This window comes from Pseudophryne corroboree, chromosome 7 (genome assembly GCF_028390025.1).
Source record: "Pseudophryne corroboree isolate aPseCor3 chromosome 7, aPseCor3.hap2, whole genome shotgun sequence".
NCBI lineage: Eukaryota > Metazoa > Chordata > Amphibia > Anura > Myobatrachidae > Pseudophryne > Pseudophryne corroboree.
This window is the reverse complement of record NC_086450.1, coordinates 4,328,670-4,353,569: the sequence shown is the minus strand read 5'-3', so window position 1 is coordinate 4,353,569 and position 24,900 is coordinate 4,328,670. Positions and strand designations below refer to the sequence as shown.

At 47.2% G+C, this 24,900-nt stretch overlaps 1 protein-coding gene across 35 annotated transcripts in view; it reads left to right on the top strand.

Moving 5' to 3' along the window:
• Positions 1-24,900, top strand: part of ABI2 (abl interactor 2) — a 247,883-nt gene that overhangs the window by 175,188 nt on the left and 47,795 nt on the right. For 20 of the 35 annotated variants that reach the window (XM_063932626.1, XM_063932624.1, XM_063932625.1 and 17 more), the window contains 2 exons: positions 1,426-1,602; positions 11,177-11,335. In XM_063932626.1, the coding sequence (XP_063788696.1) occupies positions 1,426-1,602; positions 11,177-11,335 (336 nt within the window). The remainder of the gene's footprint in view (positions 1-1,425; positions 1,603-11,176; positions 11,336-24,900) is intronic. The other 15 variants (XM_063932631.1, XM_063932644.1, XM_063932643.1 and 12 more) reach the window with 1 other exon arrangement.

Below are 24,900 nucleotides of genomic sequence, written 5' to 3'. Positions count from 1 at the left end.
TTTATTATAATTAAAATGGGACGTGTTTTGCTTTACATATAGTGTTAATTAAGAAAAGGTGGTTCAGTAAGTAAGGTAACAAGACCACACCTGTGTAATGTTCTCTGTCAGTCTAATTTCCCACCAGGGCAGGTAGACCACCACTTCCCCTCACGGCCATTAATGTGCCCCTTATATCAGTTCTGCTGTCCCAACATCCATGATCAGATTTCTGTGTCTATAGGGCAGATCAGCAGAGGACACTCATTGGCAACATGTCACGGTGTCCGGTGGTAACGTCATGTCCTGGAAACAGGTTTGGTGCACGGCCTTTAATAACGGCAGGACAGACGGTCAGGATGAGCAGTGATCCAGCCGGCCAAGCACGCCCATCACAGATGACAATTTGTGCCGCACTGAGGGTCTGATTCAGGAGGATGGACGCATATGAGTTAGTGATATTGCTGATGACCTGAACATCTCAGTGGGTGCCGTTGTAACGTGCACAACATCTGGGGTACAGGAAGAAGTGCTCACACTGGTTACCGAAGCTCACACAACCAATAGGATGGGATTGTCTATCGTGCACTTGAAGCGGCGCCATGAGGTGGGAGCGCAGTTCCTGCAGTGCATTGTTACAGGCAATAAAATGTGGGAGCATCATGTGACACCGGAGACGAAACAGACATCCGTGACTCGGAAATACGCATCGTCCCCACCTTCAAAGAAATTCAAAACAACTTCACCAGCAAAAATTGGTCATAGCGACCGTGTTTTGGGACCACAAGGGCGCGTCCTTTGTGTTTATTTCCTCACCAAGGGAGATACTCTGAATGCTGACCGCTTGTGTGACACATTGACCTGAGTCGCTGCTTGATGACCCCAGGTCACACTCAGCCAGCCGCACGCGTGAGTAGTTACAGCGCTGCCATTGGGAAGTACTGGCCCATCCTCCCCACAACCCTGACCTGGCACCGAGTTCCATCTCTGGACCATTGCAGAAGCACCTGGGTGGAAGGAGAGTCACAGCAGGCGTTATGTTCTGGCTCCAGGTGCTTGGCACGGATTGCCGGGACAGATGCCTTAGTGTACTGCTGGAACAAATGTTTAGACAAGTATGGGGGCAAATGATCTGTACCAAGGCCATACTATTGATTATACGTTTATGTAGAAGTTGAATATATGTACGCAATGAGAAGTCTTGTTACCTTAGTTATTGATCCTCCCTCATATGTGGTAATTGGTAAGCGTTACCCCTGCCTGGGTGCGTACAGAGGAATAAGGCGAGAATGACCGTTCTTCTCCTTGCATGAGTTCTGCTTGTGTGAATGGTGGCATTTCCTAATTCTCTGGACTAAATTCATAACACTAAGCTTCATGAAAGCATCTCTAATCCCACCTAACATGCTTTCTGTATTAACGTCACATCTTCCTCTCTCCACTTAGCCCCCGCTGGCACCACTCCCATTCCTGTTACCTCCACACCTGCCCCTGTCCCCCATGCTCCTGCTACTAGCCCTCCCTCCTCAACTACCCCAGATGCTGCTGCTGCAGGAGCCCAACCCCCTGCTGATGGTTTCACCTCTCCAACTCCCCCTGCTGTTTCCTCTGCTCCTTCTTCAGGTGAGTGCGTGCATGGACCTAACCGTGTGGTGATGTGGCGCTCATGTCTAATATCTAGCTCATTTGCATGCGTGGTTCTCAACGCCAGTCCTAAAGTACCTCCAAAAGGCCATGTTTTCTGGATTGATGCACAGGTGCGGGGACCGGATATACAGATGCAGTCGTCTTAAAGGCAAGATGTTTATTGCTCAAAAAGACTAATTCTGGTATCCAATTACCCCCTGGTAAAAAGCACTTACTGGAGATTATGCTTCTGATGCCTCAATCATGCTATTTCACAAAATGTTATTAAATACGGCTTTATTTCATAGGCACTAACAACTGGATAAAACAATTTCCTCCTGCTTTATATATGTGTGTGTGTATATTTATATGCCAATCTCATTTAATATATAACTGTTACAAATGTACAGGGAATTCGTGAAAATAAATTATTTTCTCCTGTGTGTGTCTGTTTCACATAGAGATACGCAAGAATACCCTGAACAGCGTTAACTGTAAACAAGACTTGGTCATTTCACACTAGGGGAAGATAATTAACGTATCACTTCCTATGTGAGAATGTCTCAAGAGCAATCTGTTTCCAAATGTTAAAGCCTTTTAAAATAAAATACCTTAATTCTCTATAACCTGGTAAAACACATTATTAAACATACATTTAGTCATCTACAGTACACGTAATATGATAGTTCATTAGAAAATGGCGCTGAAGCACAAGGGATTATGCACCTCAGTGCCACATCCGCCATCTTGGCCATGTGGGTTGGGTCTCCGGCCCACATGTGCGTTGATGTCTTTTACTGATACTGTACCTAATGCACCTCCTTCCTCGGATAAAAATCCTGAAAACGTGACCCGGGCATTAGTGGACTGGAGCTGGGAACCCCTGACTTGCAGAGTATTTACCTCACTGTCCTATAAAAAAGTCCTGAGTAGTTTTACGTCTCACTGTTGTAGGATTTCCTGATGGCGGAGAGTTTAGTAAACTTTATGCCACACACTTTACAAACTATTTAGTTTCATTGTTTTTTAGTCAAATGAATTGTGTTTCTTATCTCACCGCACATTGCACAGTGTTAGTATTTTATCTTTTGGTGTAATCACAAATGTATAACCTTCTATAAGAGTTGGATGACTTACTGTAATATTTATATAATGAGGCTTTGTGCATTACAATGCAACAAAGAGAATAAGGTTTACAATAATAATGATGAAATCAACTTCAATCATCCAGATGTATAAAAAGGGTAAAGCAGATATGCCAGTGACATTGTGTCCTCGTGCCTCAGAACAGAACATCTGTATGCTCTTCTACAGGACATAAGCTAAATTCATGTAGGAATCCAGACAATGGAACACTTTGCGTTTCATGGAATAGTATTTGTTTGGGAATCTGATACATCTGTGTTATCTCACTACGGATACCACAGTCCGAGATACCAGGGGAAACGTTTCCCATCACAGTATCCAGATCCAGTATTATAGTGTCTCTTCATATCTGATACATCTGTGCGATCTCACTACGGATACCACAGTCCGAGATACCAGGGGAAACGTTTCCCATCACAGTATCCAGATCCAGTATTATATTGTCTCTTCATATCTGATACATCTGTGCGATCTCACTACGGATACCACAGTCCGAGATACCAGGGGAAACGTTTCCCATCACAGTATCCTGATCCAGTATTATATTGTCTCTTCATATCTGATACATCTGTGCGATCTCACTACGGATACCACAGTCCGAGATACCAGGGAATCGTTTCCCATCACAGTATCCTGATCCAGTATTATATTGTCTCTTCATATCTGATACATCTGTGCGATCTCACTACGGATACCACAGTCCGAGATACCAGGGGAAACGTTTCCCATCACAGTATCCTGATCCAGTATTATATTGTCTCTTCATATCTGATACATCTGTGCGATCTCACTACGGATACCACAGTCCGAGATACCAGGGGAAACGTTTCCCCATCACAGTATCCAGATCCAGTATTATAGTGTCTCTTCATATCTGATACATCTGTGCGATCTCACTACGGATACCACAGTCCGAGATACCAGGGAAACGTTTCCCATCACAGTATCCAGATCCAGTATTATAGTGTCTCTTCACATCTGATACATCTGTGCGATCTCACTACGGATACCACAGTCTGAGATACCAGGGGAAACGTTTCCCCATCACAGTATCCTGATCCAGTATTATATTGTATCTTCATATCTGATACATCTGTGCAATCTCACTACGGATACCACAGTCTGAGATACCAGGGAAACGTTTCCCCATCACAGTATCCAGATCCAGTATTATATTGTCTCTTCACATCTGATACATCTGTGCGATCTCACTACGGATACCACAGTCCGAGATACCAGGGGAAACGTTTCCCATCACAGTATCCAGATCCAGTATTATAGTGTCTCTTCACATCTGATACATCTGTGCGATCTCACTACGGATACCACAGTCTGAGATACCAGGGGAAACGTTTCCCCATCACAGTATCCTGATCCAGTATTATATTGTCTCTTCATATCTGATACATCTGTGCAATCTCACTACGGATACCACAGTCTGAGATACCAGGGAAACGTTTCCCCATCACAGTATCCAGATCCAGTATTATATTGTCTCTTCACATCTGATACATCTGTGCGATCTCACTACGGATACCACAGTCCGAGATACCAGGGGAAACGTTTCCCATCACAGTATCCAGATCCAGTATTATAGTGTCTCTTCATATCTGATACATCTGTGCGATCTCACTACGGATACCACAGTCCGAGATACCAGGGGAAACGTTTCCCATCACAGTATCCAGATCCAGTATTATAGTGTCTCTTCATATCTGATACATCTGTGCGATCTCACTACGGATACCACAGTCTGAGATACCAGGGAAACGTTTCCCCATCACAGTATCCTGATCCAGTATTATAGTGTCTCTTCACATCTGATACATCTGTGCGATCTCACTACGGATACCACAGTCTGAGATACCAGGGGAAACGTTTCCCCATCACAGTATCCTGATCCAGTATTATATTGTCTCTTCATATCTGATACATCTGTGCAATCTCACTACGGATACCACAGTCTGAGATACCAGGGAAACGTTTCCCCATCACAGTATCCAGATCCAGTATTATATTGTCTCTTCACATCTGATACATCTGTGCGATCTCACTACGGATACCACAGTCCGAGATACCAGGGGAAACGTTTCCCATCACAGTATCCAGATCCAGTATTATAGTGTCTCTTCACATCTGATACATCTGTGCGATCTCACTACGGATACCACAGTCTGAGATACCAGGGGAAACGTTTCCCCATCACAGTATCCTGATCCAGTATTATATTGTCTCTTCATATCTGATACATCTGTGCAATCTCACTACGGATACCACAGTCTGAGATACCAGGGAAACGTTTCCCCATCACAGTATCCAGATCCAGTATTATATTGTCTCTTCACATCTGATACATCTGTGCGATCTCACTACGGATACCACAGTCCGAGATACCAGGGGAAACGTTTCCCATCACAGTATCCAGATCCAGTATTATAGTGTCTCTTCATATCTGATACATCTGTGCGATCTCACTACGGATACCACAGTCCGAGATACCAGGGGAAACGTTTCCCATCACAGTATCCAGATCCAGTATTATAGTGTCTCTTCATATCTGATACATCTGTGCGATCTCACTACGGATACCACAGTCTGAGATACCAGGGAAACGTTTCCCCATCACAGTATCCTGATCCAGTATTATAGTGTCTCTTCACATCTGATACATCTGTGCGATCTCACTACGGATACCACAGTCTGAGATACCAGGGGAAACGTTTCCCCATCACAGTATCCTGATCCAGTATTATATTGTCTCTTCATATCTGATACATCTGTGCAATCTCACTACGGATACCACAGTCTGAGATACCAGGGAAACGTTTCCCCATCACAGTATCCAGATCCAGTATTATATTGTCTCTTCACATCTGATACATCTGTGCGATCTCACTACGGATACCACAGTCTGAGATACCAGGGGAAACGTTTCCCCATCACAGTATCCTGATCCAGTATTATAGTGTCTCTTCACATCTGATACATCTGTGCAATCTCACTACGGATACCACAGTCTGAGATACCAGGGGAAACGTTTCCCCATCACAGTATCCTGATCCAGTATTATAGTGTCTCTTCATATCTGATACATCTGTGCAATCTCACTACGGATACCACAGTCTGAGATACCAGGGGAAACGTTTCCCCATCACAGTATCCAGATCCAGTATTATATTGTCTCTTCACATCTGATACATCTGTGCGATCTCACTACGGATACCACAGTCTGAGATACCAGGGGAAACGTTTCCCCATCACAGTATCCTGATCCAGTATTATAGTGTCTCTTCACATCTGATACATCTGTGCAATCTCACTACGGATACCACAGTCTGAGATACCAGGGGAAACGTTTCCCCATCACAGTATCCTGATCCAGTATTATAGTGTCTCTTCATATCTGATACATCTGTGCAATCTCACTACGGATACCACAGTCTGAGATACCAGGGGAAACGTTTCCCCATCACAGTATGTATCCTGATCCAGTATTTTATTGTCTCTTCACATCTGATACATCTGTGCGATCTCACTACGGATACCACAGTCCGAGATACCAGGGGAAACGTTTCCCCATCACAGTATCCAGATCCAGTATTATATTGTCTCTTCACATCTGATACATCTGTGCGATCTCACTACGGATACCACAGTCTGAGATACCAGGGGAAACGTTTCCCCATCACAGTATCCAGATCCAGTATTATATTGTCTCTTCACATCTGATACATCTGTGCGATCTCACTACGGATACCACAGTCCGAGATACCAGGGGAAACGTTTCCCCATCACAGTATCCTGATCCAGTATTATATTGTCTCTTCACATCTGATACATCTGTGCGATCTCACTACGGATACCACAGTCTGAGATACCAGGGAAACGTTTCCCCATCACAGTATCCTGATCCAGTATTATAGTGTCTCTTCACATCTGATACATCTGTGTTATCTCACTACGGATACCACAGTCCGAAATACCAGGGAAACGTTTCCCCATCACAGTATCCTGATCCAGTATTATAGTGTCTCTTCACATCTGATACATCTGTGTTATCTCACTACGGATACCACAGTCCGAGATACCAGGGAAACGTTTCCCCATCACAGTATCCTGATCCAGTATTATAGTGTCTCTTCACATCTGATACATCTGTGTTATCTCACTACGGATACCACAGTCCGAGATACCAGGGGAAACGTTCCCCATCACAGTATCCAGATCCAGTATTATATTGTATCTGATACATCTGTGCGATCTCACTACGGATACCACAGTCCGAGATACCAGGGGAAACGTTTCCCATCACAGTATCCTGATCCAGTATTATATTGTCTCTTCACATCTGATACATCTGTGTTATCTCACTACGGATACCACAGTCCGAGATACCAGGGGAAACGTTTCCCATCACAGTATCCAGATCCAGTATTATATTGTCTCTTCACATCTGATACATCTGTGCGATCTCACTACGGATACCACAGTCTGAGATACCAGGGAAACGTTTCCCCATCACAGTATCCTGATCCAGTATTATATTGTCTCTTCACATCTGATACATCTGTGCGATCTCACTACGGATACCACAGTCCGAGATACCAGGGGAAACGTTTCCCCATCACAGTATCCTGATCCAGTATTATATTGTCTCTTCACATCTGGTACATCTGTGCGATCTCACTACGGATACCACAGTCTGAGATACCAGGAAAACGTTTCCCCATCACAGTATCCTGATCCAGTATTATATTGTCTCTTCACATCTGATACATCTGTGCGATCTCACTACGGATACCACAGTCCGAGATACCAGGGGAAACGTTTCCCATCACAGTATCCAGATCCAGTATTATATTGTCTCTTCACATCTGATACATCTGTGCGATCTCACTACGGATACCACAGTCTGAGATACCAGGGGAAACGTTTCCCCATCACAGTATCCAGATCCAGTATTATATTGTCTCTTCACATCTGATACATCTGTGCGATCTCACTACGGATACCACAGTCCGAGATACCAGGGGAAACGTTTCCCCATCACAGTATCCTGATCCAGTATTATATTGTCTCTTCACATCTGGTACATCTGTGCGATCTCACTACAGATACCACAGTCTGAGATACCAGGAAAACGTTTCCCCATCACAGTATTCTGATCCAGTATTATATTGTCTCTTCACATCTGATACATCTGTGCGATCTCACTACGGATACCACAGTCTGAGATACCAGGGGAAACGTTTCCCATCACAGTATCCAGATCCAGTATTATAGTGTCTCTTCACATCTGATACATCTGTGCGATCTCACTACGGATACCACAGTCCGAGATACCAGGGGAAACGTTTCCCATCACAGTATCCAGATCCAGTATTATAGTGTCTCTTCATATCTGATACATCTGTGCAATCTCACTACGGATACCACAGTCTGAGATACCAGGGGAAACGTTTCCCCATCACAGTATCCTGATCCAGTATTATATTGTCTCTTCATATCTGATACATCTGTGCGATCTCACTACGGATACCACAGTCTGAGATACCAGGGAAACGTTTCCCCATCACAGTATCCTGATCCAGTATTATAGTGTCTCTTCACATCTGATACATCTGTGTTATCTCACTACGGATACCACAGTCCGAGATACCAGGGGAAACGTTTCCCATCACAGTATCCAGATCCAGTATTATATTGTCTCTTCACATCTGATACATCTGTGCGATCTCACTACGGATACCACAGTCTGAGATACCAGGGAAACGTTTCCCCATCACAGTATCCTGATCCAGTATTATATTGTCTCTTCACATCTGATACATCTGTGCGATCTCACTACGGATACCACAGTCCGAGATACCAGGGGAAACGTTTCCCCATCACAGTATCCTGATCCAGTATTATATTGTCTCTTCACATCTGGTACATCTGTGCGATCTCACTACGGATACCACAGTCTGAGATACCAGGAAAACGTTTCCCCATCACAGTATCCTGATCCAGTATTATATTGTCTCTTCACATCTGATACATCTGTGCGATCTCACTACGGATACCACAGTCCGAGATACCAGGGGAAACGTTTCCCATCACAGTATCCAGATCCAGTATTATATTGTCTCTTCACATCTGATACATCTGTGCGATCTCACTACGGATACCACAGTCTGAGATACCAGGGGAAACGTTTCCCCATCACAGTATCCAGATCCAGTATTATATTGTCTCTTCACATCTGATACATCTGTGCGATCTCACTACGGATACCACAGTCCGAGATACCAGGGGAAACGTTTCCCCATCACAGTATCCTGATCCAGTATTATATTGTCTCTTCACATCTGGTACATCTGTGCGATCTCACTACGGATACCACAGTCTGAGATACCAGGAAAACGTTTCCCCATCACAGTATTCTGATCCAGTATTATATTGTCTCTTCACATCTGATACATCTGTGCGATCTCACTACGGATACCACAGTCTGAGATACCAGGGGAAACGTTTCCCATCACAGTATCCAGATCCAGTATTATAGTGTCTCTTCACATCTGATACATCTGTGCGATCTCACTACGGATACCACAGTCCGAGATACCAGGGGAAACGTTTCCCATCACAGTATCCAGATCCAGTATTATAGTGTCTCTTCATATCTGATACATCTGTGCAATCTCACTACGGATACCACAGTCTGAGATACCAGGGGAAACGTTTCCCCATCACAGTATCCTGATCCAGTATTATATTGTCTCTTCATATCTGATACATCTGTGCGATCTCACTACGGATACCACAGTCTGAGATACCAGGGAAACGTTTCCCCATCACAGTATCCTGATCCAGTATTATAGTGTCTCTTCATATCTGATACATCTGTGCAATCTCACTACGGATACCACAGTCTGAGATACCAGGGGAAACGTTTCCCCATCACAGTATCCAGATCCAGTATTATATTGTCTCTTCACATCTGATACATCTGTGCGATCTCACTACGGATACCACAGTCTGAGATACCAGGGAAACGTTTCCGCATCACAGTATCCTGATCCAGTATTATAGTGTCTCTTCATATCTGATACATCTGTGCAATCTCACTACGGATACCACAGTCTGAGATACCAGGGGAAACGTTTCCCCATCACAGTATCCTGATCCAGTATTATAGTGTCTCTTCATATCTGATACATCTGTGCAATCTCACTGCCGGTACCACAGTTTCTGTGCAATCTAATCTAAATTTGTTAGAATACACAATTGGATTGTAACGTGTGTGGCGAGTTATTTTTAGACTCTTGGGGGGGAGGGGGGGAATTCAAATGTTTGAAAAGTCAGTTGGGTGTCTGTTTTTTTCCTATCTAATAGACTGAAAAAACAGACACCCAACCGACTTTTCAAACATTTGAATTTTCCCCTTGGTATAATTGTAGTTTGTGAAACCATTGCCCTTATTTATCAATGATTGATACATTTCACTGTGAGTGATACATTGTACCAGCCAATCAGCTCCCAACTTCCATTTTACAGACTGTGTTCGAAGGAGGACAGAAGCGGATTGGCTGGTGCAATTTATCACTCACAGTGCAATTTATCACTCATAGATAAATAATGGCACATATTTCTACTTCAGGGTCCATAGGTATCCATGAGGATGACCTTGGAGTGTGATGGTGGAGACCAGATTCTTGCACATCACTAGGAGGCACCACATGGCTGTTGCTCTTCTTGTTTGGCGGTTTTACACATAAGCTCCAGAATGTCAGAGATGGAGGGTGGGGGTTATTCCCCATACAGGGGTCTGAGGTGCAGAACCTCTGTAACATGTACATGGGGTGGGCCTGATCTATTCAGTGTGGCTCAGTTCAGGGGAATGTAGTATGTGAGTGACCCATTCATCTATATTACAGTCACATCTAGTCTCAATAAGTCACAGACCAGGTTACTTTCACTCCCCACCGTTGTACTAATGGTGGCATATCTTCTTCGGTTGGTTTTGGTTGCTACAATGAATCTACTTTTTACCACTATCCAGATTGTATCATTCGCCACGTGTGGTTTCTTGTATTTATGGGTGATGGTTTATTAGTCGGTATGCTGCTATACGCGTCCCTGCGCTTACCTCCATAAGCATTCATCCTTATGTCCAGGTGGGCCTTGCTTGTGAGATTCTGCTTCCAGGCGTGGAACACAGAATTTCCCATAGATATTAGTGAAAGTTGAGTATTGCGGCAGCGACAAAGGTCACTCGGGTATGTTACGGGTTTCCTGTCTTTATATGATGCGTATAAAGTCTCCTGGTATGTACGTAGGGCAGTGATACTGTAGTCTGGGGAATTGTTGCTCCTTATTCTGTGTTTGTGTCCTGTACCTGGTCGCACTTTCATAGCGCTGTCGTCCGTGCCCTGTCTTCTAGGTCATCCTGCTCAGTTCTACAGTATGAACAGGCCCGTGTCTCGGCACACCCCACCAACAATAGGAGGCTCTCTTCCATATCGCCGTCCTCCATCCATGACCACACAGCCAACCCTTCAGAACCAGATCAATGGAGGCCCATTTTATAGCCAAAACCCAGGTAAGAGGGCAGCTTAAGGTATCTTTCAACATCTTTTCTACAGAAATAATACAGGCGCTATAGTTTCTGAATTGCTGGCAGTACTGCACTAATATTATCTGCAAAACATTTAATTGTAGCGCAAACTCCATGTGCTAAGTATTCAGTCGGCACGCAATGTTCATTGATTAACTGACGCTGTCATGGGAGACTAGCGATGCTACAATGATGTATAATGAAGGCCACTCAGTATTGGGGGAACCTGTTATTCAGAGAGGGATTTTATACAGACATTTAAATGGATTTATTTTCTTTGTCCCAGGTAAATATAATTGTAAATTGTATAGTAAAATCCTGGTTTGAGTCTCCTATGTAGTGTTTTTGCAAAGCGTCTTTATCCTGGATGGTGTAATCTACATTTATTATATAATTACTATCTGGGGCAGATTCAGTTACCCGCGGGTTGTGTCGCACGATCGGTTCTCACGGTTGGAGCGCCCTGAACTGTTCAATCACAGACTCAGGAGAAATTCTGGTTACTGTAGCTGGGAGAACAGACCCTGCGACTCAACCTGCACTGGTAATCCGCCCCGTATAACTGCCCGGTGAGGAGAAGACTAATGACAGAGGCGGCACAGTGCGACTTATTTTCTATTTAGTAATTGTAATGGGAGTTATAAATAAGTGTTACTGCGGTGACGCTGTACTGGCCTGAATGAGAGGACGTCTATGCAGTACATTTATTTTTATTTACAGTATTTCTTTTTCCAACATATTTCAGAATGAGGGATAGTATGTCATACATTAATGGATTTCAGTGTGTGTGTGTATATATATATATATATATATATATATATATATATATAAAAACACGCACACACATATAAAGTCCCTAAATTCCGGGAGCATTTTTTAAGCTGTCCTAGATATATGATAATTAAAATTACAAGGCTAGCCATAGCTGTCTGTGGTTCTTCTCAGCTGTAAAAAAACAAAGTTTTGTAAAGTTGTAAGAAATGCCCATACTTTCATGTGACAGTCAGTGGGAAACACTGTTTATCTGTAGACATGCCCGCACTTATACATGTGACAGTCAGTGGGAAACGCTGTTTATCTGTAGACATGCCCGCACTTATATATGTGACAGCCAGTGGGAAACGCTGTTTATCTGTAGACATGCCCGCACTTACACATGTGACAGTCTGTGGGAAACGCTGTTTATCTGTAGACATGCCCGCACTTATACATGTGACAGTCAGTGGGAAACGCTGTTTATCTGTAGACATGCCCGCACTTATACATGTGACAGTCTGTGGGAAACGCTGTTTATCTGTAGACATGCCCGCACTTATACATGTGACAGTCTGTGGGAAACGCTGTTTATCTGTAGACCTGCCCGCACTTATACATGTGACAGTCAGTGGGAAACGCTGTTCATCTGTAGACATGCCTGCACTTATACATGTGACAGTCAGTGGGAAACGCTGTTTATCTGTAGACATGCCCGCACTTATACATGTGACAGTCTGTGGGAAACACTGTTTATCTGTAGACATGCCCGCACTTATACATGTGACAGTCAGTGGGAAACGCTGTTTATCTGTAGACATGCCCGCACTTATACATGTGACAGTCTGTGGGAAACGCTGTTTATCTGTAGACATGCCCGCACTTATACATGTGACAGTCTGTGGGAAACGCTGTTTATCTGTAGACATGCCCGCACTTATACATGTGACAGTCTGTGGGAAACGCTGTTTATCTGTAGACATGCCTGCACTTATACATGTGACAGTCTGTGGGAAACGCTGTTTATCTGTAGACATGCCCGCACTTATACATGTGACAGTCAGTGGGAAACGCTGTTTATCTGTAGACATGCCTTACCCAGATTGTTGTGACAGGTGTACCAATAAACCTGTGACAACTGTGATCAAATGGGCTCATCCTTTAAGTTGTCACTTTTTCTCATCCTCATTCACACACTGCCTTTTCCAGCAAGCAGTGCAGCTTCCCCACCTCATCTGCGGCACATACAGCTTTTATCACTCGTTTTCAGGAGATATTTACCATACACTCGAGACCATACACACGAGATGAAAACAAATAAGTGTTTTGGCGCATACGCAGTGTGTGCGCGACCGGTATTGCAGTCAGTAAAACATTGATGACTTTTGTCTACACCTCTGTTGGGCACATTTCACAGCAGTAATATCCGCAGAGTCTCATCGCCCCGTTTATCAGCAGCACGTGTATCTGCGGTCACCCCCATGTATGGGAGCTGTAAGGGAATAGAGTGGGATCACGCGCCCTCCGGGAGCAGCTGGGAGATGTGTTGTAGCTTCTACAGTGATTATAGCTGCAATGGAATATTTCTCTCTCCTTGTACAGTATGTGGGGTTTGTATTTATTCTAGAGTCGGCAAGCATTAATATGATATACTGAGTTCTGTGCGCCTCCCGGGGTTCCTGCCCTTGTGCTGTGTTTCTCGTCTCCCTCGTTATTTCTTCAATCTAACAATATTATTTTATTTTACAACGTAAGTTTATCGCACTGCTTTCTTTGCTATGGTGTTCCTAGGGATATGCTTATTGAAAGGTTAGTGCAGTGCACAGCTAATGTGTTATACAGGGGTGCCTTGTGGCTATAGTAGAGGATGTGCTGTTGCTGTTTTCCTCTGCCCGCACCTGACCCCCCCCCCCCCCCCCGGAGCTAGCATGGGCTCTGTACACAACTAGCGATGCCTGCCTCTGTCTCCTTTACATACACCCCTTGGTGACACTGAGAATGAAGCACGTTATCCCTATATAAAGACTGCCTGTTTGTTCTGCATGCATACCATAAATAGATCTATATTATACCCTGTATATTGCTGTGCACCCCTCACCGCTGATCCTGAATACAGTAATTACATTCATCTAGCATCAGAGACTCATTCCCAGCATCCCTTCCTGCATTGATCCTGGCGATAGACGCAACTTGTGATACACACGCTCGCACACATACAGTCTGTAATTACTGTGTGGTTTCCTGCTCTTCCCTCAGGCTCCGTGGCAATTAGTTCCCATATGTCGCTATACTGCACTGTTCTGGTAATGTTGTGTCTTCTGTCCATAGATCCCTTCGCCTGCTCAGTGCAGTCCGCCCGTGCATCACCATGCAATGAGAGGCTGGGGGCATATCTGCGTTCTGCACAGCGTCAGGTGGGCGCAGGTCAGGGCCAGGGTCTGATTCTTGCTGAGAAGGCAAGGAGAGTCCTCACGACCGCATGGTACAGACTGTGCGCAGTAAGTGGCGTGTGCGCTCTGCACCGCCAGATAGAACGCAGGCCGCAGCCCAAGGAACAATGTAATACAAAGTATCACAGTTCTTATCTCATTATATCCAGATTAAATGCGTGCAGAAATACCAGCACCACCTCCATACACCTGTATACACCGGAATGGATAGGATGGACAAAGGATTTCAAAAATAAACTAATAATTTCCAATTATCAACATAAAGCAATTGGCAAACTTCATCAGATGCCAGTGCTAAATGTATAGCTTCTGTTACACAGACCATTACCCCTGTATAACTATATGCCTATAGTAAAGGACAGGCCCCAGGCAGAGCAGATAGTAAAGGACAGGCCCCAGGCAAAGCAGATAGTAAAGGACAGGCCCCAGGCAGAGCAGATAGTAAGGGGCAGGCCCCAGGCAGAGCAGATAGTAAGGGGCAGGCCCCAGGCAGAGCAAATAGTAATGGGCAGGCCCCAGGCAGAGCAGATAGTAAAGGACAGGCCCCAGGCAGAGCAGATAGTAAAGGGCAGGCCCCAGGCAGAGCAAATAGTAATGGGCAGGCCCCAGGCAGAGCAGATAGTAATGGGCAGGCCCCAGGCAGAGCAGATAGTAATGGGCAGGCCCCAGACACAGCAGATAGTAAAGGGCAGGCAGAGCAGATAGTAAAGGGCAGGCCCCAGGCAGAGCAGATAGTAAAGGGCAGGCCCCAGACACAGCAGATAGTAAAGGGCAGGCCCCAGGCGGAGCAGATAGTAAAGGGCAGGCCCCAGGCAGAGCAGATAGTAAAGGGCAGGCCCCAGGCAGAGCAAATAGTAATGGGCAGGCCCCAGGCAGAGCAAATAGTAATGGGCAGGCCCCAGGCAGAGCAGATAGTAATGGGCAGGCCCCAGGCGGAGCAGATAGTAAGGGGCAGGCCCCAGGCGGAGCAGATAGTAAGGGGCAGGCCCCAGGCGGAGCAGATAGTAAAGGGCAGGCCCCAGACACAGCAGATAGTAAAGGGCAGGCCCCAGACGCAGCAGAAGGTAAAGGGCAGGCCCCAGGCGGAGCAGAAGGTAAAGGGCAGGCCCCAGGCGGAGCAGAAGGTAAAGGGCAGGCCCCAGGCGGAGCAGAAGGTAAAGGGCAGGCCCCAGGCGGAGCAGATAGTAAAGGGCAGGCCCCAGACGGAGCAGATAGTAAAGGGCAGGCCCCAGGCAGAGCAGATAGTAAAGGGCAGGCCCCAGGCAGAGCAGATAGTAAAGGGCAGGCCCCAGACACAGCAGATAGTAAAGGGCAGGCCCCAGGCGGAGCAGATAGTAAGGGGCAGGCCCCAGGCGGAGCAGATAGTAAGGGGCAGGCCCCAGGCGGAGCAGATAGTAAGGGGCAGGCCCCAGGCAGAGCAGATAGTAAAGGGCAGGCCCCAGGCAGAGCAGATAGAAAAGGGCAGGCCCCAGGCAGAGCAGATAGGAAAGGGCAGGCCCCAGGCAGAGCAGATAGGAAAGGGCACGCCCCAGGCAGAGCAGATAGTAATGGGCAGGCCCCAGGCGGAGCAGATAGTAAAGGGCAGGCCCCATGCAGAGCAGATAGTAAAGGACAGGCCCCATGCAGTGCAGATAGTAAAGGGCAGGCCCCAGGCGGAGCAGATAGTAAAGGGCAGGCCCCAGGCGGAGCAGATAGTAAAGGGCAGGCCCCATGCAGAGCAGATAGTAAAGGGCAGGCCCCAGGCGGAGCAGATAGTAAAGGGCAGGCCCCAGGCGAAGCAGATAGTAAAGGGCAGGCCCCAGGCGGAGCAGATAGTAAAGGGCAGGCCCCAGGCAGAGCAGATAGGAATGGGCAGGCCCCAGGCAGAGCAGATAGGAAAGGGCAGGCCCCAGGCAGAGCAGATAGTAAAGGGCAGGCCCCAGGCAGAGCAGATAGTAAAGGGCAGGCCCCAGGCAGAGCAGATAGGAATGGGCAGGCCCCAGGCAGAGCAGATAGGAATGGGCAGGCCCCAGACAGAGCAGCAGAGCAGAGTTACTCTGTGGGGACTTGGCCGTACTATGCAGCTTGTTGGTGATATATTGCCTTCTGCAGTAACGCCGAGCTTTGTGCTGTTGTAATTTATTCCGAACACTTAATGAAAGCAAATAAGACGTTCTAATATTTTGTGTGTAAGGAATAATTGTGTCCGCAAGTTTTTTTTTCGAGCGCTTGGAAGTAAAAGCATACAGTGGGAAATGTTTTCCTTCACTAGGATGGTTCCTGCACATAAGACCCTGCAGCCGGCCTGTAACCTGCTCCTCTGTGCTGCTGTTTTTCCGCTTAGACACACAGAAGATAATAGTTCCCTTCCCCTGCTTATCTCTCTGACTGATGCTGCAGAACATTGCACCGCCACCATACCTGTTCTCCCTTATATCTGCCTGCTGTCCCTTCCCTTTCTCCCTGTCCTTCCCAGACCACAGTCACATCATGAATGACTTACAGACTCTCCTGCATGCTGAGCGCACCAGTAATTTCCCTCCTTCCCCCCACTTTCTCACCTTCCGTTTTGCTGACCGTCTCAGTTTTCAGTAATAGGCGGATGCTCTCAGGTGTTCTGTGACTATTATTAGCAATGCCTATAGCAGTGTACAGACCACGCTGTGCACCACAGGGGTTTACTCTATGCTGTTTATTTTCCTGTATCTTTCATATCCAAGCAGCAGAGACGCAGAAGAAAATAGTGTCGTGGCGGGAAGTCGACCTGACGGCGTCTTGCCCCACATCTGTGTATAATTGCAATAAGACGCTAAAGGAGCACCATTGTTGTTTTTCTGTATCTGTAATTTGATTGGTGGTTATTGTAAGGCGGATCAATACAATTGGATGTATCGCACCGTATTAACCTTGATTTCTCTTACGTCCTAGAGGATGCTGGGGAACTCCGTAAGGACCATGGGGTATAGACGGGCTCCGCAGGAGACATGGGCACTATAAAGAATTTTTAGTATGGGTGTGCACTGGCTCCTCCCTCTATGCCCCTCCTCTAGACCTCTGTTAGATTTTGTGCCCAGAGGAGATCGGGTGCATTACAGGGGAGCTCTACTGAGTTTCTCTGAATAAAGAATTTTGTTAGGTTTTTTATTTTCAGGGAGCACTGCTGGCAACAGGATCCCTGCTTCGTGGGACTGAGGAGAGAGAAGCAGACCTACTTCAGTGATAGCCTCTGCTTCTTAGGCTACTGGACATCATTAGCTCCAGAGGGAGTCGGAACGCAGGTTTCACCCCGCCGTTCTTCCCAGAGCCGCGCCGCCGTCCTCCTCGCAGAGCCGGAAGATAGAAGCCGAGGGAGTATAAGAAGAAAAGAAGACTTCAAGGCGGCGGAAGACTTCAGATCTTCACTGAGGTAAGCTGCGCGCCATTGCTCCCACACACTACACACACACACTGAAGGCACTGATGGGTGCAGTGCGCAGGGGGGGCGCCCTGGGCAGCAATATAAACCTCTGGACTGGCAACAGGGTACATTAGGCTGCGGAGGCAGTAAATGAAATAATCCCCCGCCATTTTTTGTATATTGAAGCGGGACCGAAGCCCGCCGCTGGAGGGAGCGGAGCTTGATCCCTCAGCACTAACAGCGCCATTTTCTCCACAGAACGCTGCAGAGAAGCTGGCTCCCCGGACTCTCCCCTGCTGAACACGGTGACAGAGGGCTGAATAGAGGGGGGGGGGGGGGGACATTTGTAAGGCGCAGTGAGTGTATACACATTTCTCTGACGTCCTAGTGGATGCTGGGGACTCCGTAAGGACCATGGGGATAGCGGCTCCGCAGGAGACTGGGCACAAAAGTAAAGCTTTAGAACTACCTGGTGTGCACTGGCTCCTCCCCCCATGACCATCCTCCAAGCCTCAGTTAGATTTTTGTGCCCGAACGAGAAGGGTGCACACTAGGTGGCTCTCCTGAGCTGCTTAGTGAAAAGTTTAGTTTTAGGTTTTTTATGTTCAGTGAGACCTGCTGGCAACAGGCTCACTGCATCGAGGGACTAAGGGGAGAAGAAGCGAACTCACCTGCGTGCAGAGTGGATTGGGCTTCTTAGGCTACTGGACATTAGCTCCAGAGGGACCGATCACAGGCCCAGCCATGGATAGGTCCCAGAGCCGCGCCGCCGGCCCCCTTACAGAGCCAGAAGACAGAAGAGGTCCGGAAAATCGGCGGCAGAAGACGTCCTGTCTTCAACAAGGTAGCGCACAGCACTGCAGCTGTGCGCCATTGCTCTCAGCACACTTCACACTCCGGTCACTGAGGGTGCAGGGCGCTGGGGGGGGGCGCCCTGAGACGCAATAAAAACACCTTGGATGGCAAAAAATGCATCACATATAGCTCCTGGGCTATATGGATGAATTTAACCCCTGCCAGAATACATAGAAAAACGGGAGATAAGGCCGCCGAGAAGGGGGCGGAGCCTATCTCCTCAGCACACTGGCCTCATTTTCCCTCACAGCTCCGTTGGAGGGAAGCTCCCTGGCTCTCCCCTGCAGTCACTACACTACAGAAAGGGTTAAAAAAGAGAGGGGGGCACTAATTACGCGCAGTATTAAAAATACAGCAGCTATAAGGGGAAAAACACTTATATAAGGTTATCCCTGTATATATATAGCGCTCTGGTGTGTGCTGGCAAACTCTCCCTCTGTCTCCCCAAAGGGCTAGTGGGGTCCTGTCCTCTATCAGAGCATTCCCTGTGTGTGTACTGTGTGTCGGTACGTTGGTGTCGAGGAGAAAAATGATGTGGAGACGGAGCAGATTGCCTGTAATAGTGATGTCACCCCCTAGGGGGTCGGTCGACACCTGAGTGGATGAACTGTTGGAAGGAATTACGTGACAGTGTCAGCTCTGTATAAAAGACAGTGGTTGACATGAGACAGCCGGCTACTCAGATTGTGCATGTCCAGACGTCTCATAGGCCGTCAGGGGCTCTAAAGCGCCCGTTACCTGATATAGACGCCGACACGGATACTGACTCCAGTGTCGACGGTGAAGAGACAAATGTGACTTCCAGTAGGGCCACACGTTACATGATTGAGGCAATGAAAAATGTTTTACACATTTCTGACAATACGAGTACCACCAAAAAGGGGTATTATGTTCGGTGAGGAAAAACTACCTGTAGTTTTCCTGAATCTGAGAAATTAAATGAGGTGTGTGATGATGCGTGGGTTTCCCCCGATAACAACTGATAATTTCTAAAATGTTATTGGCATTATATCCTTTCCCGCCAGAGGTTAGGGTGCGTTGGGAAACACCCCCTAGGGTGGATAAAGCGCTCACACGCTTGTAAGAACAAGGGCTCTACCCTCTCCTGAGATGGCCGCCCTTAAGGATCCTGCTGACAGAAAGCAGGAGGGTATCCTAAAATGTATTTACACACATACTGGTGTTATACTGCGACCAGCAATCGCCTCAGCCTGGATGTGCAGTGCTGGGTTGGCGTGGTCGGATTCCCTGACTGAAAATATTGATACCCTAGATAGGGACAGTATATTATTGCCTATAGAGCATTTAAAAGATGCATTTCTATATATGCGTGATGCACAGCGGAATATTTGCCGACTGGCATCAAGTCTAAGTGTGTTGTCCATTTCTACCAGTAGAGGGTTATGGACACGACAGTGGTCAGGTGATGCGGATTCCAAACGGCATTTGGAAGATAAGAAGACGCCGTATTATCAGGCGCAGTCCTTTCGTGGGCAAGCGGGCAAAAGGTTCCTCATTTCTGCCCCGTGACAGAGGGAGAGAAAAAAGGCTGCAGAAATCAGCCAGTTCCCAGGAACAGAAGCCCTCTCCCGCCTCTGCCAAGCCCTCAGGATGACGCTGGGGCTTTACAAGCAGAATCAGGCACGGTGGGGGCCCGTCTCAATGAATTTCAGCGCGCAGTGGGCTCACTCGCAATTAGACCCCTGGATCCTTCAGGTGATATCTCAGGGGTACAAATTGGAATTCGAGACGTCTCCCCCTCGCCGTTTCCTAAAGTCGGCTTTACCGATGTCTCCCTCTGACAGGGAGGCAGTTTTGGAAGCCATTCACAAGCTGTATTCCCAGCAGGTGATAATCAAGGTACCCCTCCTGTAACAGGGAACGGGGTATTATTCCACACTGTTGTGGTACCGAAGCCGGACAGCTCGGTGAGACCGATTCTAAATCTAAAATCTTGAACACTTACATACGGAGGTTCAAATTCAAGATTGAGTCACTCAGAGCAGTGATTGCGAACCTGGAAGAAGGGGACTACATGATGTCTCGGGACATCAAGGATGCTTACCTTCATGTCCCAATTTACCCTTCTCACCAAGGGTACCTCAGGTTTGTGGTACAGAACTGTCACTATCCGTTTCAGACGCTGCCGTATGGATGGTCCACGGCACCCCGGGTCTTTACCAAGGTAATGGCCGAAATGATGATACTCTTTCGAAGGAAGGGAATTTTAGTTATCCCTTACTTGGACGATTCCCTGATAAGGGTAAGATCCAGGGAACAGTTGGAGGTCGGTGTAGCACTATCTCAGGTAGTGTTGCGGCAGCACGATTGGATTCTCAATATTCCAAAATCGCAGCTGATTTCGACGACTCGTCTTCTGTTCCTAGGGATGATCCTGGACACAGTCCAGAAAAAGGTGTTTCTCCCGGAGGAGAATGTCAGGGAGTTATCCGAGCTAGTCGGGAACCTCCTATAACCGAGCCAAGTCTCAGTACATCAATGAAAGGGTTCTGGGAAAAATGGTGGCTTCCTACGAAGCAATCCCATTCGGCAGATTCCACGCAAGAACTTTCCAGTGGGACCTGCTGGACAAATGGTCCGGGTCGCATCTTCAGATGCATCAGCGGATAACCCTGTCACCAAGCACAAGGGTGTCTCTCCTGTGGTGGTTGCAGAGTGCTCATCTTCTAGAGGGCCGCAGATTCGACATTCAGGACTGGGTCCTGGTGACCACGGATGCCAGCCTGCGAGGCTGGGGAGCAGTCACACAGGGAAGAAATTTCCAGAGCTTATGGTCAAGCCTGGAGACATCACTTCACATAAATATCCTGAAGCTAAGGGCCATTTACAATGCTCTAAGCTCAGCAAGACCTCTGCTTCAAGGTCACCCGGAGTTGATCCATTCGGACAACATCACGGCAGTCACCCACGTAAACAGACAGGGTGACACAAGAAGCAGGAGGGCAAGGCAGAAGCTGCAAGGATTCTTCGCTGGGCGGAAAATCATGTGATAGCACTGTCAGCAGTATTCATTCCGGGAGTGGACAACTGGGAAGCAGACTTCCTCAGCAGACACGACCCCCACCCGGGAGTGGGGGTCTTCACCCAGAAGTCTTCCACATGTTTATAAAACTCGACAAGTATTGCGCCAGGTCAAGGGACCCTCAGGCAATAGCTGTAGACTCTCTGGTAACACAGTGGGTGTACCAGTCAGTGTATGTGTTCCCTCCTCTGCCTCTCATACCCAAGGTACTGAGAATTATAAGATGGAGAGGAGTAAGCACTATATTCGTGGCTCCGGATTGGCCAAGAAGGACTTGGTAACCGGAACTTCAAGAGATGCTCACGGAGGATCCGTGGCCTCTACCTCTAAGAAGGGACCTGCTCCAGCAAGGACCCTGTCTGTTCCAAGACTTACCGCGGCTGCGTTTGACGGCATGGCGGTTGAACGCCGGATCCTGTAGGAGAAAGGCATTCCGGATGAAGTCATTCCTATCCTGATCAAAGCCAGGAAAGATATAACCGCAAAACATTATCACCGCATTTGGCGAAAATATGTTGCGTGGTGCGAGGCCAGTAAGGCCCCGACGGAGGAATTTTCAACTAGGTCGATTCCTACATTTCCTGCAAACAGGAGTGTCTATGGGCCTGAAATGGGGGTCCATTAAGGTTCAAATTTCGGCCCTGTCAATTTTCTTCCAAAAAGAACTAGCTTCAGTCCCTGAAGTTCAGACGTTGTGAAAGGGGTACTGTATATACAGCCTCCTTTTGTGCCTCCAGTGGCACCTTGGGATCTAAATGTAGTTTTTGGGTTCCAAAAGTCACATTGGTTTGAACCACTTAAATATGTGGAGTTAAAATATCTCACATGGAAAGTGGTCAAGCTGTTGGCCCTGGCCTGGGCCAGGTGCGTGTCAGAATTGGCGGCTTTATCCTGTAAAAGCCCTCATCTGATTTTCCATTCGGACAGGGCAGAATTGAGGACTTGTCCTCAGTTTCTCCCTAAGGTGGTTTTCAGCGTTTTCACCTGAATCAACCTATTGTGGTGCCTGCGGCTACTAGGGACTTGGAGGACTCCAAGTTGCTAGACGTTGTCAGGGCCCTGGAAATATAGGTTTCCAGGACGGCTGGAGTCAGAAAATCTGACTCGTTGTTTATTCTGTATGCACCCAACAAGCTGGGTGCTCCTGCTTCTAAGCAGACTATTGCTCGTTGGATTTGTAGTACAATTCAGCTTGCACATTCTGTGGCAGGCCTGCCACAGCCAAAATCTGTAAAAGCCCATTCCACAAGGAAGGTGGGCTCATCTTGGGCGGCTGCCCGAGAGGGGTCTCGGCTTTACAACTTTGCCGAGCAGCTACTTGGTCAGGAGCAAATACGTTTGTAAAATTCTACAAATTTGATACCCTGGCTGAGGAGGACCTGGAGTTCTCTCATTTGGTGCTGCAGAGTCATCCGCACTCTCCCGCCCGTTTGGGAGCTTTGGTATAATCCCCATGGTCCTTACGGAGTCCCCAGCATCCACTAGGACGTCAGAGAAAATAAGAATTTACTTACCGATAATTCTATTTCTCGTAGTCCGTAGTGGATGCTGGGCGCCCATCCCAAGTGCGGATTGTCTGCAATACTGGTACATAGTTATTGTTACCAAAAAATCGGGTTATTGCTGTAGTGAGCCATCTTTTCTAGAGGCTCCTCTGTTATCATGCTGTTAACTGGGTTTAGATCACAAGTTATATGGTGTGATTGGTGTGGCTGGTATGAGTCTTACCCGGGATTCAAAATCCTTCCTTATTGTGTACGCTCGTCCGGGCACAGTATCCTAACTGAGGCTTGGAGGAGGGTCATGGGGGGAGGAGCCAGTGCACACCAGTTAGTTCTAAAGCTTTACTTTTGTGCCCAGTCTCCTGCGGAGCCGCTATCCCCATGGTCCTTACGGAGTCCCCAGCATCCACTACGGACTACGAGAAATAGAATTATCGGTAAGTAAATTCTTATTTTATTATACATATAAAAAGCGCTTTATCTAGGTTTTTATTCCAGTCTCAGTTGGCGCTGGGTGTGTGCTGGCATACTCTCTCTCTGTCTCTCCAAAGGGCCTTGTTGGGGAATTGTCCCCTTATAGATATATCCCTATGTGTGTGGGGGTGTCGGTACGTGCGTGTCGGCATGTCTGAAGCGGAAGGCTCGTCCAAGGAGGAGGTGGAGCAGATGAGTGGTGTGTCTCCGTCGGCAACGCCGACTCATGATTGGATGGCATATGTTAAATGCAAGTGTGACCTCATTACATGAGAGAATGCTCAAAGCAGAGTCCAGGGAAAAAGCAGGGAGCCAATCCACGGATTGGACTGGGTCACAGGGCCCTTCTGGGTCTCAAAAACGTCCCCTATCCCAAATAGCAGATACTGGTACCGACACGGATTCTGACTCCAGTGTAGACTACGATGATGCAAAATTACACCCAAGGGTGGCAAAAAGTATTCAGTATATGATTATTGCAATAAAAGATATTTTGCATATCACTGATGACCTCTCTGTCCCTGACATGAGGGTGCACATGTAGAAGGAAAAGAAACCTGAGGTAACCTTTCCCCCATCCCATGAGCTTAACGAGTTATTTGAAAAGGCTTGGGAAACTCCAGATAAAAAAACTGCAGATTCCCAAAAGGGTTCTTATGGCGTATCCTTTCCCTGCACAGGACAGGGTACGTTGGGAATCCTCTCCCAGGGTGGACAAGGCTTTAACACGCCTGTCCAAGAAGGTGGCGCTGCCATCTCTGGACACGGCAGCCCTCAAGGATCCTGCTGATCGCAGACAGGAAACTACTTTAAAGTCTATTTATGCGCATACAGGTGCTTTGCTCAGACCGGCAATAGCATCGGCATGGGTGTGTAGTGCAGTTGCAGTGTGGACAGATACCTTGTCAGCTGACCTTGATACCCTGGACAGGGATACCATTTTATTGACCCTAGCCCATTTTATTGACCTTAGGGACGCTCAAAGAGACGTTGGTCTGCTGGGGTCCAGAGCCAATGCCATGGCTATTTCTGCGAGACGAGCTCTATGGACCCGCCAATGGACGGGTGATGCAGACTCAAAGAAGCATATGGAGGTT